Source organism: Hydra vulgaris, chromosome 03 (assembly GCF_038396675.1).
Source record: "Hydra vulgaris chromosome 03, alternate assembly HydraT2T_AEP".
Classification (NCBI taxonomy): domain Eukaryota; kingdom Metazoa; phylum Cnidaria; class Hydrozoa; order Anthoathecata; family Hydridae; genus Hydra; species Hydra vulgaris.
The window spans coordinates 46,005,001-46,017,851 of NC_088922.1; the positions used below are offsets into that span (position 1 = coordinate 46,005,001).

Here is a 12,851-nt window from a genome sequence, read left to right on the forward strand (position 1 = left end):
ATTTCAGATATAAAGGTTGAAGCTCTAAAATATGCAAAAGTTCTTAATTTTTAAAGTTTGATATCTATTTTATTATATAAAGTTTTGTTACATGTAAATTCGTTATTATGTGTAAATTTGTAATTAAATAACTTGGGTTTTATTTAAGGACATTAAATGTAGCGCTAATTGGATGTGGCCCGCAAAACTACCAGGGGAAGGATCGAGAATATACGAAGCTTGTGAAGCAATGTGTGATATGCTGTCTTCATTGGGAGTAGCTGTTGATGGCGGAAAAGATTCGTTAAGTATGGCAGCTAGAGTGGAGAGTAAAGTTGTAAAAGCTCCTGGTGCTCTTGTGGTATCATTATACGCACCTTGTCCTGACGTTCGTAAAAAAGTCACTCCTGACTTAAAAGTTTCTGGAAATGAAATTCTTTTCCTTAAAATGAATGAAATTTCAAAATGGAGAGTCGGTGGAAGTGCATTGGCTCAGGTGTTTGGACAAATTGGAAATGATTCGCCAGATATTAGCGATTTTCAGGTCGGGTGTATGTTTTTATATTCTCATTTATAATGATGAAAATAGCGGAAAATATTACTTTAAAAGTAATTTTAAGTTTTATGGTTTTAATTTTTTTAATTTTCTTGTAGATGTTTTCACAAGCATTTATAGTCACACAAACGCTAATTGGTCAAGGTTTAATTGTATCAGGTCATGACATATCTGATGGTGGTTTGATAACGTCGTTATTAGAAATGGCATTTGCTGGCGACTTAACATTTAATGTTGAGTTAGAAAGCATCATGACCATGACAAGCAAGGAGAAATTATTAGACGTTTTGTTTGCGGAAGAGCCTTCTCTTTTACTTGAAGTTCAAAGCAACCATGCCAGTGATGTGATTCATTTTTATAAATCAGTAAACATTGAATGTGTTAAGATCGGTCATGTCACAAGTTGCAAAAATGTTGTTATTTCGCTATCAGGTAATGAGGTGTTGAATCACGACATGAGAAACCTTCGAAATATATGGGAAGCTACAAGCTTTCAGTTAGAGCGCTTACAATCCAATCCGTTTTGCGTAGAAGAGGAGGAAAGAACTTTAAAGTTACGCCACACACCTTGTTATAGCCTTTCATTTAATCCTGACGAGTATTTTACAATTAATGAGCAAAAAAAACCCAATGTTGCAATTTTACGAGAAGAAGGTAGTAATGGGGATCGTGAAATGGCATCTGCGTTTCATATGGCTGGATTCAATGTTTATGATGTTACCATGCAAGAATTGTGCGATGGAAGAATAACATTAGATATCTTTAAAGGAATTGTATTTGTGGGAGGGTTTAGTTATGCAGATGTGTTTGGGTCAGCAAAAGGATGGGCGTCAATATTAAAGTTCAATGATCGTGCAAAGCATGAGTTAGAAGTGTTTCGAAAACGATCAGACACGTTTAGCTTAGGTGTTTGTAATGGTTGTCAACTTATGGCTTTGCTTGGATGGGTTGGTAAAATTAATACCGATGAAAATGCTTTTCCAGAACAAGGTGTTTGTTTTACTACTAATTCTTCCGGACGGTTTGAATCTCGATTTGTTAATGTTAAGATTGTTAAAAGTTCATCTTTGATGTTAGCCGGTATGGAGGGTTCGCTACTCGGTATTTGGGTATCTCATGGTGAAGGAAGATTAAGTTGCCTTAACGATAATATTTTTCACAGTAACAATAAAAATAATATTCCGATACTTTACGCTGATGACGATGGATTTGCTACAACTAAATATCCGTACAATCCAAATGGTTCACCGAATGGTATTGCGGCAATTTGTTCTAGCGACGGACGACATTTAGCAATGATGCCTCATCCAGAAAGATGTACGGTCATGTGGCAATGGCCATGGGCACCTCAACAATGGTATGGTTTCAATAAATCGCCGTGGCTGCGAATGTTTTATAATGCATACGATTGGTGTGTTTCCAATAAAAATATTTAAAAAATATATTAAATAAATCAAAATTAGTTTGTGATGACGTCAAAGAAAAGAGATTTTCTAAATCGAGGTTGTGCTTGTCAAAGTAAAGCGTTTGAATAACTATTTTATAAAACTCATAGTAACAAAGTGAAGTATTTTTATTTACTTTATTAAATTTAATATTTAATCAGCATGATATTGTTTTTATAATAGTTGTATACATGATGTATATACAGTGCTTTTGATAAATTAATATTTTTTTTTTTTTTCACACGACAAGAAAACTTTTTCTCTACACCTGATAAAAATTTATACTACTTTTTTATTAATTTAGTTTTGTAATTTTTTATTAGTTTAGTTTTAGTGGCCGTAGTCGCTTTTTCAATCAGAAAAGATGAAATACCATAAAGTACGTATACAGTAAAACCCAAGGAGGTTCAATAAACAGGAGACGCCGTAGTATATACTTTATATAAAACGCGATGAAGGCAGTTTTGAAAGTCAGCCTTTATTAAAGTTTAACAAAATTAAATGTAAACATAAATAAAAACAAATATATTAAATATACATATTTATCTTTCAATCTTTTAATTGTTATGTAACTATAACAACTGCTAAGAACTATATTCAGAAAAGAATCGACCTTTCTAAAATAAATTATAGTAAAACAGAAACATTTAAATATAGACGTGAGTAAAATTCTTATTAAAAATATAAAACAGATTACCCGATAATTTATCAAAAGAACAAAGATTATCTTTAAATAATTTGAGGAAAAAAATAAATGGTTTAGCAGTTAATCCATTTGATAAAGGAACAGGATTTGTACTAATAAATGAAGTAGGCGCATTTTATAAATTAGAAGAGGAAATTAAACACTCAGTAACTATCAACTATTACCCGACTCAAACCCTTATGACTAAATTCCAGAAATTATTATGCAAATTATGAAAACAAAAAAAGTTAGATAACAAGACTTATTTTCAAATGTACCCTTCTGACTGCGTCCCTCCATATTTACATGGAGTCATAAAAGCTCACAAGCCAGAAAAGAACTATCCAATGCGGCCAGTCGTTTCTACTATAGGTACCCCAGCAAATGGATCATCAGAGAATCTTGTAAAAATTATACAACGAATCTTAAACTAAAACAAAACAAGATTATTAAACTCCTCTTCGTTTGCCAACGAAGCGAAATCTTGCTTAATTGATCCTAGCGAAATTCAAGTCTCTTTTGATGTGGTGGCGTTATATCCCTCCATTCCAATTGACAGCAATTTCTGTGATTATCGATATTTTAAACACCGATATTGATAATCTTAAAAAAAGAACCAAGCTAACTCTTAGTGTGGTATACATAAAATGATCGAACTCTGTCTTAACCAATGTTATTTTTTATACAAAAATGAGATAAGATCTATACCGAATTCGGGACCTATAGGTCTGTCCTAAATGGTTGTAGTTGCCGAAGCGTTTTTACAGCATTTGGAAACAAAAGCTTTTATTATTGCTGAGGTTGGTCATTTTTCGCCAAAGACTATAGAAGGCATGTAGATGACAGTCATGCAAGATTCGACTCAATACAAAATCATGATAAGTTTCTGGAGTTGTTAAATAAACAAGATCCAGCAATAAAATATACTTCGGAAAAGAAAACAGTATAAAAGAATTAAACTTCTTGGATATAACTATAACCAACACTAACAACTCATACTATAACTTCAAAAAACATCAAAAGTCGGCTATCACTAATATACAAATAAAACCTACATCAAACGTTAATCCAAAAATAGTTATGGATGTTTTTTAAGGTTTTGTATCTCGTGTCATCAAAATTTGTTCCAAAAAATATCTTAATGATGAAATATAGCTTTTAGTGAACATGTTTGCAGAAAATGGACACGATAGATTAAAGCATGAAACAACTGCTAAGAACAATATTGAGAAAAGAATCGACCTTTCTAAAATAAATTATAGTAAAACAGAAACATTTAAATATACAGTTAAACTTCTATGGCTCCCAAGAACAGGTCCAAAACTTAGAAAAGAACTTAAAGCTTACAACGTCAAAATAATTTTTACTACACCACCTACGTTAAAAAACATCTTATGCAACAACAAGTCTAAGTTAATTCCAAATAGCAACCCGGTGTCTATAAACTCACATGCTCTTGTGGCAGTATATACACTGGCGAAACAAAAAAGAAAATTATAACGAGATGCATTGAACATCAAAAAAACTACTTAAAAGGTAAATGGGATGCATCTGGTGCAACCGAACATGGTAGAGAATGTAATGGTATGTTTGATTGGTCAAGTCCGAAAACTCTAGCAATAAAATCAGAGTACGATGAACGTAAAGTAAGAGAATCACTTGAAATTAACTACGTCTCAACATACCAAGAAATAAAATACGCTCCAGCACTTCTCATCCGTGACAATGGCATTAAAATTTCTACAAACAGTTGGAGACCTCTGTTTAAAAAAATTATCGGAATTAAATAATATTTGCTAATTTTATACTTTCGTTATTAGGTAATCATTTATGGCTTCTTTTTAATGTCTTCTTTGACGTTTTTATGTATCATTTTTAACGGTTTTTTGTATTATATTTTACGTCTGATGACGATCTGTGCAAAAACAGGTCGAAATATTACAAAGAATAAATTTAGTTTGTACGCAGCTGTTATTTTATGCTTTATATTTTAAATATATATATTCACGTACAACAAGATATGACATTGAAACATATATATATATGTATATATATATATATATATATATATATATATATATATATATATATATATATATATATATATATATATATATATATATATATATATATATATATATATATATATATACAGTATCGGACAAAACGAGTGCAACCAAATAATGCTAATTTAGTTTCTTTATATAAAAGTGCTGCATTTTTTCAATTTAGAGAAATAACTATGTAACTGTTTAGAGACAAAGTTCTTCAAGTTTTATTCATCACAAAGTTCATTATTTGTACACGAAAATTAATAAATTAATCAAAAGTGATAAAAAAAGTTGATTTTCTTCTGGACAAAACAAGTGCAACTCGACAAAATGTTGACCAAGCTGTATTTCGCTATCAATATTTTGTGGCGAATCCTTTGTTGTCGATCACAGCCTTGCATCTTTGAGGCATAGATTCGATCAGGTGATCAATGAAACTTTGTGGAATTGCTGCCTAGGCCTTTTGGATTTGTTCAAACAGTTGATCCTTATTACGAACACCTTCACGATTAATTCTGCGGTTGACGATCTCCCACAGGTTCTCGATAGGGTTGAGATCCGGAGATTGAGGCGGCCAATCCATCACCGATAGGTGGTTGTCTTGAAACTACTGCTTGACTACTTTTGCAGTGTGTTTTGGATCGTTGTCTTGCTGAAAAACCCATTTTATTGGCATATTCCATTCAGCATGAGGCAACATAACATCTTTCAGGATATTTTTATACATGAAACGGTCCATTATTCCATCGTTTCGATGTATTGTGCCTAGACCGTTAGCAGAAAAACACCCCCAGACCATTACATTGCCTCCACCATGCTTCACGGTCTTATGGTAGTAACGTAAATCGAGGCGTTTTCCGGCCGGTCGACGTACACGGCAAATGCCATCGCTCCCAATGATGTTGAAATTCGATTCATCACTGAACAGGACAGTTCGCCATTTCTGCACATTCCAGTCAATATGAGATGTAGCAAACAGGACTATTTTCTTCTGGTTTTTTAGTGAAATCAGCGGTTTCTTTGCAGGGCGTCGAGAAAACAATCCGGCTTCAACAGCACGTCGTCTGATTGTTCGGTCCGATACAGGCAGCTCTAATTGCTTTTGTATCTCGACTGATGATATCCAGGGATCCTTCTTGATGGATCTGACGATCATAGAACCCTCTCTAGAAGTGGTGGAACGCGGTCTTCCACCTTTGTTATCTGCTGCCAACTTCCCCGTAGAACGATATTTGGAATATAGTCTTGATACGGTCCATTTTTTCACGCGATATTTATCACAAATACTTTTTTGTGACATTCCACTTACGTAATCGTCAATAATTTTCTTTCTTAGTTCCAATCCAAGACTGTCGGGAGCCATTTTTGCACTTGAAGTCATAAAAATAATAAAAATAATCACGCTTCTCAAGGCTTACCATGTTACATTTACCTTGTGATGATACAATAACGCTCTGTGGAACTCAACGTTTTGGTTGGATGTGGACTGTATTGATATAATAAAACACTTGTTGTATTTCACTTCTTGTATTGATGTTCTTCGATAAAACACTTTGATAAAACTCACTTCGATAAACTGTCTTGATAATACTGACTGATTGACTTCCAGATACTGACTGAATTACATGTCGATTTACATGTCTCTTATATAGTAAAATGAACCTGTGTGAACCTGTTCTGGAAGATTCTAGATGCTTCTATTCGATGCTTCTGGAAGCTTCTGGATGCATCTGGATGCTTCTGAATGTTTCTGGATACTTCTGGATGCTACTGGATGCTTCCAAATGCTTTTTCTGGAAACTTCTGGAAGCTTCTGCATGCTTCTGGAAACTTCTGGATACTTCCTTTAATTATTAAAAAACTTCCGTGACGTTGACACGGACCAGACTTAAGAAAATGAAACAAACCAAAAAAGTTGCACTTGTATTGTCCGCTGCAAAATGGCACTTGTCAACGAAATTCTGCCTGTGTGCTGTCACCTGTCAGCTGATTGCTCATGTCATGGCATGCTATGACTCCAGACTCCTGAACTGTTTGCTGTGGTAGTATAGTTCGTTTCGTTTTTAAGACATGTAAAATTAGGAACACTTTTTAGCATTGTTCGATGTTGGTTGTAAATGTTTTGTCCAATACTGTATATATATATATATATATATATATATATATATATATATATATATATATATATATATATATATATATATATATATATATATATATATATATATACATATATATATATATATATATATATATATATATATATATATATATATATATATATATATATATATATATATATATCGTTTGATATAGTTACAATGAAACTATAATATTGAAACAAGATCAAAATAGTTATATGGAGATGCGCATAGTTAAGCTGAAATTAATTTCTTCTGCTATCTTTTTGACTTGTAAAAATTAAATCTTTTTGTGCAACTGTTGACTCAGTATAAAATAATAGCTCTATATGATCTTGGCTAAATTAGAGTAAGACAAATCTATCAAAAGTTAGCTATAAAACTAGAAAAAAACTAAGTATGCTGTTACTATGGTGCTTCAAAAATGCCTGGTAAGGCACCAGCTGAACTCTCACACATGAGAACCTAGTTCTATCCATATCAGCTTCTGTACTTAATGCTGATTTAGTACTTCTTCTTCTTCTTCTTCTTCTTCTTCTTCTTCTTCTTCAACTTGTGTCAAATCTTGATATTTGATTTTTGACGGAATTCTATAAAAATATTGACTAATAAAAAAATCACCATAGTAATACCATATATCCTATTACTCTGGTGGTTACCTTATTTTATTAGACAATATTTTTTAGAATATATTTTAATGATATATACTTTAAGCTACACAAGGTTTCTAGGTACGTTAAGCTACACCAAGCAAGAAATTTCACAAAGCAATAATATATTATTTATTGTATATAATATAATAATATTATTTATTGTAATAATATATTAATTATTTGTGAAATTTTTTGCTTGGTGTAGCTTAACGTACCTAGAAAAGGTAATGCCATCAGCACAATCTCTTGCATCCATAGGCAAAACAAGTGATGTCAAATAACATCTTTTTATCAACTTTTTAGCCTACACTCAGTATAAATCATGTAAAGCTAAAAAAAAAAATAATTATTTAATATATATATGTATTTAGTTGTTAGTTGCTCTGTTTTTTTAAGAACACTCTATTTTGTAGAATACATTTAAAATTACTCATATGTATATATATATATATATATATATATATATATATATATATATATATATATATATATATATATATATATATATATATATATATAAATATATATATATATACATATACATACATACATACATACATACATACATACATACATACATACATACATACATACATACATACATACATACATACATACATACATACATACATACATACATACATACATACATACATACATACATACATACATACATACATACATACATACATACATACATACATACATACATACATACATGCACTTGTAAATATATATTAATTTTTAATTGTTTAAATGTACATAAAAACTCACAAACATTTGGTCTTATTTTCTTAAGAATCTTTTATACTGTTTGAAAGATAATATCTTTTAGTACCGTGTTAAAATACAGCTAACTGAATGTCTATTTCAGTATTCCGAATGCTATTAGAATAAACTGAAAAAGGCAATCAGTTAGCGAATAATTCTTTAAAAACTGGCTTCAAAAAATCACGTGACACCGTCTCCTGTTTATTAAACCTCCTTGGTAAAACCACTGTTTTAGAACTCTCCCTGATACTAATTCTTTTTGTAATAAATAATGCATACGTACGCATTATTCATTACAAAATCACCCCTCCTCCTCCTTTCTTCCCAAATGCACAAACTTTTCAAAACATTAAAAAAATTTTTTTTTAGTTAATTCGACATATTTATGCTACACAAGATAATGACTTTAGCTATAGAAATACATATGACACTCGAGAAGTATGAAACTTTAATATACCGTTTAGAAAAACAAAACTATTGCGTTTCACAATTTCTATAATAATTTATCTCTATAATAAACTGATATCCAGAAATGCCATAATTACAAAGTTAGATAGCCTAAATTGTTTGAAAATCTTACTAAAAAAATTCGTTTTAAATATAAACAATTATATGAACTTACACTAAACTAATATTGAAACTAGAACCAAAATTAACGTTGAAACGAAAATCCCAAAAACTTCAATAACAAATATCAATATAAAAAATATATAAATCAACAATAGTTTTATTTATGCCTAATCAAATTATTATGTGTACAAAATCTAGCATTTATCAATTATTTATTATCTTACATTTTATTATATGTGAATCAAATATAAAATGAATTACCATTATATTTTGTGAAACTAGAAACATGTAAAACAAAAATACAAAAAATATTACTAGTACAAGTGGTTTCTTGGCAAGACCATCTGGTCTTCTGCAAGTTTCCCGCGTTCTTTTAATATTAATGATACCCTGCATTTATATTTTTTGTATCCAATAAAATTGTGAGATTTTTATTTTTTTTCTCTAACCATTATATATTTTAAAAACATTGTAAATTTGTATCAGTTATATAGAATCAAAACATTGTAAAGATAAAAGAACAAAAAAAAAAAAAAACTTTTTAAATTTGGAAATTCGGTGCATTTTTTTAAAAAAGAAGAGAAAGTCAAATAGCGTACGTACTCGCTGTCTTTAACACCCCCATTCCCTTATACGCTTTCGTACGCTTTCAGTAATACCATCCTCCACATCTGCGTAGGTACCTTATGGAAGACCTTTAAGCTGAATAAAACTTAATTAGGAACTTAATTTTTCTAACGCAGTTATGGTGGGAGGGGGTAGAATACTCTCGAGGGCATTCACGTTGTTTCCTTGTTACATCAAATAAAATATCTAAATGTTTCTTCTTTTTGATGCTTGAATTTTTATCGGCTGAAATTTTTTTTCGCTCTGCGGGAATATAATTATTCTTTCTTTTTTTTTCAAGAATATAGTTGTTCTTTCATTTTTTTACCTTTTTGGTTTTTTCTTTAGCCTCGTTTTTTTTCTGGTATTCTTCAATGATTTGCTGACTGGTAAAAATACAATAGTTCAATTTTTTGAAACTCTTTTTAGTTTTTCGTTCGAATGGTTCTGGTACTTAAAGAATATCTTGAACTGATTTGAATATTTTTGTCATTGAAGTAAAAGGCGAACCACTTAAATTCGAACATTTACCCGCTTAAAATGCAGTTCGATATTTTTGTATCTTTTGATTGAGTCGATACTATTGAAAAATTAATTCTTGGACCAGCAAAAGAAAATTAAATTAAACGTTTTCAAATTTTTAATTGGATTTTATTAATTGTAAGTGTTTAAAGACTGTGTAAATTCCAACAATTTGTCATTAATGGAAGAATTGTAACTAAAAAAAAAGTTTTCATAACCAGAATACTTAGAAACTAAAATTTAAAAACGTGTTACCATATATATATATATATATATATATATATATATATATATATATATATATATATATATATATATATATATATATATAGATATATATATACTATATATATATATATATATATATATATATATATATATATATATATATATATATATATATATATATATACATATATATATATATATATATATATATATATATATATATATATATATATATATATATATATATATATATATATATATATATATATATATATATATATATAATACAAACTACAACTTTCCTGCAAACATTTTTGCTTTGGACCTAGGCATTTTGAGAGTATTTTTCTTTGCGGTTTTGCTCATTGGTTACTTAATGGACCATTAGTGGGATTCGCTATACCTGCCAAACATGTAATATAGTTTCTAGTTATCGGCTAGCCATTTTTGGTGGCTGCCACTAGTGGTTCACTAATGAGCAAAACTATAGTAACCCGCTCAAAATGTTAATAAAAGTCCCCTGAAATTCCGCTCTAGAGTGTTTGCTGGGTTTTAATTCAACCAAAAACAAGATTAGTGTGAACAGCGTTCTTACAACGTTAGATTTAGTTGGTTAATTTCACCCAACATAACTCAACATAAATCAAACGTTGGATCGATATCATGTGGGGTTTTTTTTGTTATTTTTTTTTTGTTTTTTTTGTTTACATTAGTAACCCGCAAAGACAGGGTTGCCGATCCCTGGTATAAACGATAAAATAATATAATGTAGACCATGTACTTACATAAACCTTTTTTGCTTGCACAGCAGATTAACCAACAACAACTTTGAAATAAAAACAGTGTTACAAATAAACATCTTGTGTGTGCTTATTTAGTTTTGTATGTGTCGGATCTTTTTAAAGCACAACATGGTTTTTAAAAAGAAGAAATTTCAATAGCTTTATTAAAATACTGAAGGTTGAGTGAGGATATAACACAGGACTGCAAATGCGGCCTAATCTTCTTTTTTTTTTTAGTTATTAAATTTATTTAATTACTTAAAATTTATAAAAAAGTAACATTGCTGATGTCAACTTGTCCTGACCTTCCCCCCTCCCCCTTGTCAACAATTGTCAAAAAAATTCAGGTTTTCCTCCCCCTTTCAATATTAAAAAAAGGTAATATTAAAATTCAAAGGCTTTTAATATTATTTTTTTTAATTTTGCGTTTCAATTTTAATTTTTCAAATTTGCTTTATTTCACATTTCGCTGCAAATAGAATCATAATATTAAAAAATACAATTAATAAGCCGTGGCATAGTGGAAGCGTATTTGCCTCAGAAACGTAAGACCAGTGGTTCAAATCCCACCTCAGGTCAAGCTCTGTAGCATTGGTTGAAAGAGGCGTAAACTTCCTATTAAGTGCTCTTCTGCGGTGCTCTGTGATAAGACCGTAAGGACTTCTTGGGGCACCTAAAATAAAAGAACTAAAAATAAAAATATAATTAATATCTAGGGAATTTATTTTTTACTTTTTTTTCAAGACATGTTTCACAGACTTTGTAAATTAAATCAAAAAATCATTGTCCTACAGGGCAATGAAGAACTATCGGTAAACCTAGGTAAAAAATACAAAATTTTTAACAAACAAAATGTAATTTTATTTGCAGTAATCAATTATGTAAGAATTTCTTGAAGTTATAGGAATATTGTGGTGCAAAAGAGTTGCAATCCAGTTTTGGGCAACAAACTAGTTCTTTTTTCACCAAAAATGTTACTTGCCACCGTGAATAGTCTTATTTTAAATGTTACTTAAATTTAGACAATTAAAAAGTATAGAATGCTTAATATAATAAATATTTCAACTTTATTCTTTTTTAATTGAAACAATAGAAAACAAAGAAATAATTTTAAATACAAATATTATGCAGGTTAAAACTTTTAATAAATAAAATAAAAAGAAACAAATAAAAACAACATATCAGATTTAAATGAAACAAGTATCATATATGTATACATATACACACATATATATATATATATATATATATATATATATATATATATATATATATATATATTACATGTTATAAACATATATTATGTAGCCACGATGCTGAGGTGCAGGCTTTCACTTTCAAACTTGCAGGTAAAATATTGCATAAGTATAACTCTCGTTGCGGCCGGAATTTTATTAACAATTCCAACAGATACAATACGATGACTTGAAGGATTTTTCAAGCATAGATTCAAAAACAGTACCTGTAATTGCAATTTCGAGAGGAACGAGAGTAGGAAATATTGAAAGATGCACAGAAAATGTTGTTAAAACTTGTGCGCCTTACAAGACTATAAAAATATGCAAAAGTTCGATGAAGGTTGTATGCACGTCTTAAACAAAACAAAAAAACATTTTAAAGTTTATGTTTGGATTACAGAATGCATTTTTTTTTATTAAGCATAGAATCATATATATATATATATATATATATATATATATATATATATATATATATATATATATATATATATATATATATATATATATATATATATATATATATATATATATATACAAGAATCATAAATATATATATATATATATATATATATATATATATATATATATATATATATATATATATATTATATGTTATAAACA

At 29.5% G+C, this 12,851-nt stretch overlaps 1 protein-coding gene and 1 long non-coding RNA gene across 2 annotated transcripts in view; one reads left to right on the forward strand and one right to left on the reverse strand.

Moving 5' to 3' along the window:
- LOC101236008 (phosphoribosylformylglycinamidine synthase) overlaps positions 1 to 2,199 on the forward strand; it is a 50,584-nt gene extending 48,385 nt beyond the window's left edge. Inside the window, exons 9-11 of the mRNA XM_065793416.1 lie at positions 1 to 15; positions 149 to 523; positions 634 to 2,199. The exon at positions 1 to 15 is cut by the window's left edge and continues 216 nt beyond it. Coding sequence (XP_065649488.1) covers positions 1 to 15; positions 149 to 523; positions 634 to 1,971 — 1,728 coding nt within the window. The 3' untranslated portion in view covers positions 1,972 to 2,199. The remainder of the gene's footprint in view (positions 16 to 148; positions 524 to 633) is intronic.
- LOC136078200 (uncharacterized) overlaps positions 1 to 9,027 on the reverse strand; it is a 17,246-nt gene extending 8,219 nt beyond the window's left edge. Inside the window, exon 1 of the long non-coding RNA XR_010637603.1 lies at positions 8,904 to 9,027. This is a non-coding gene — a long non-coding RNA (uncharacterized LOC136078200). The remainder of the gene's footprint in view (positions 1 to 8,903) is intronic.
- Between the last annotated feature and the right edge of the window lie 3,824 nt (positions 9,028 to 12,851).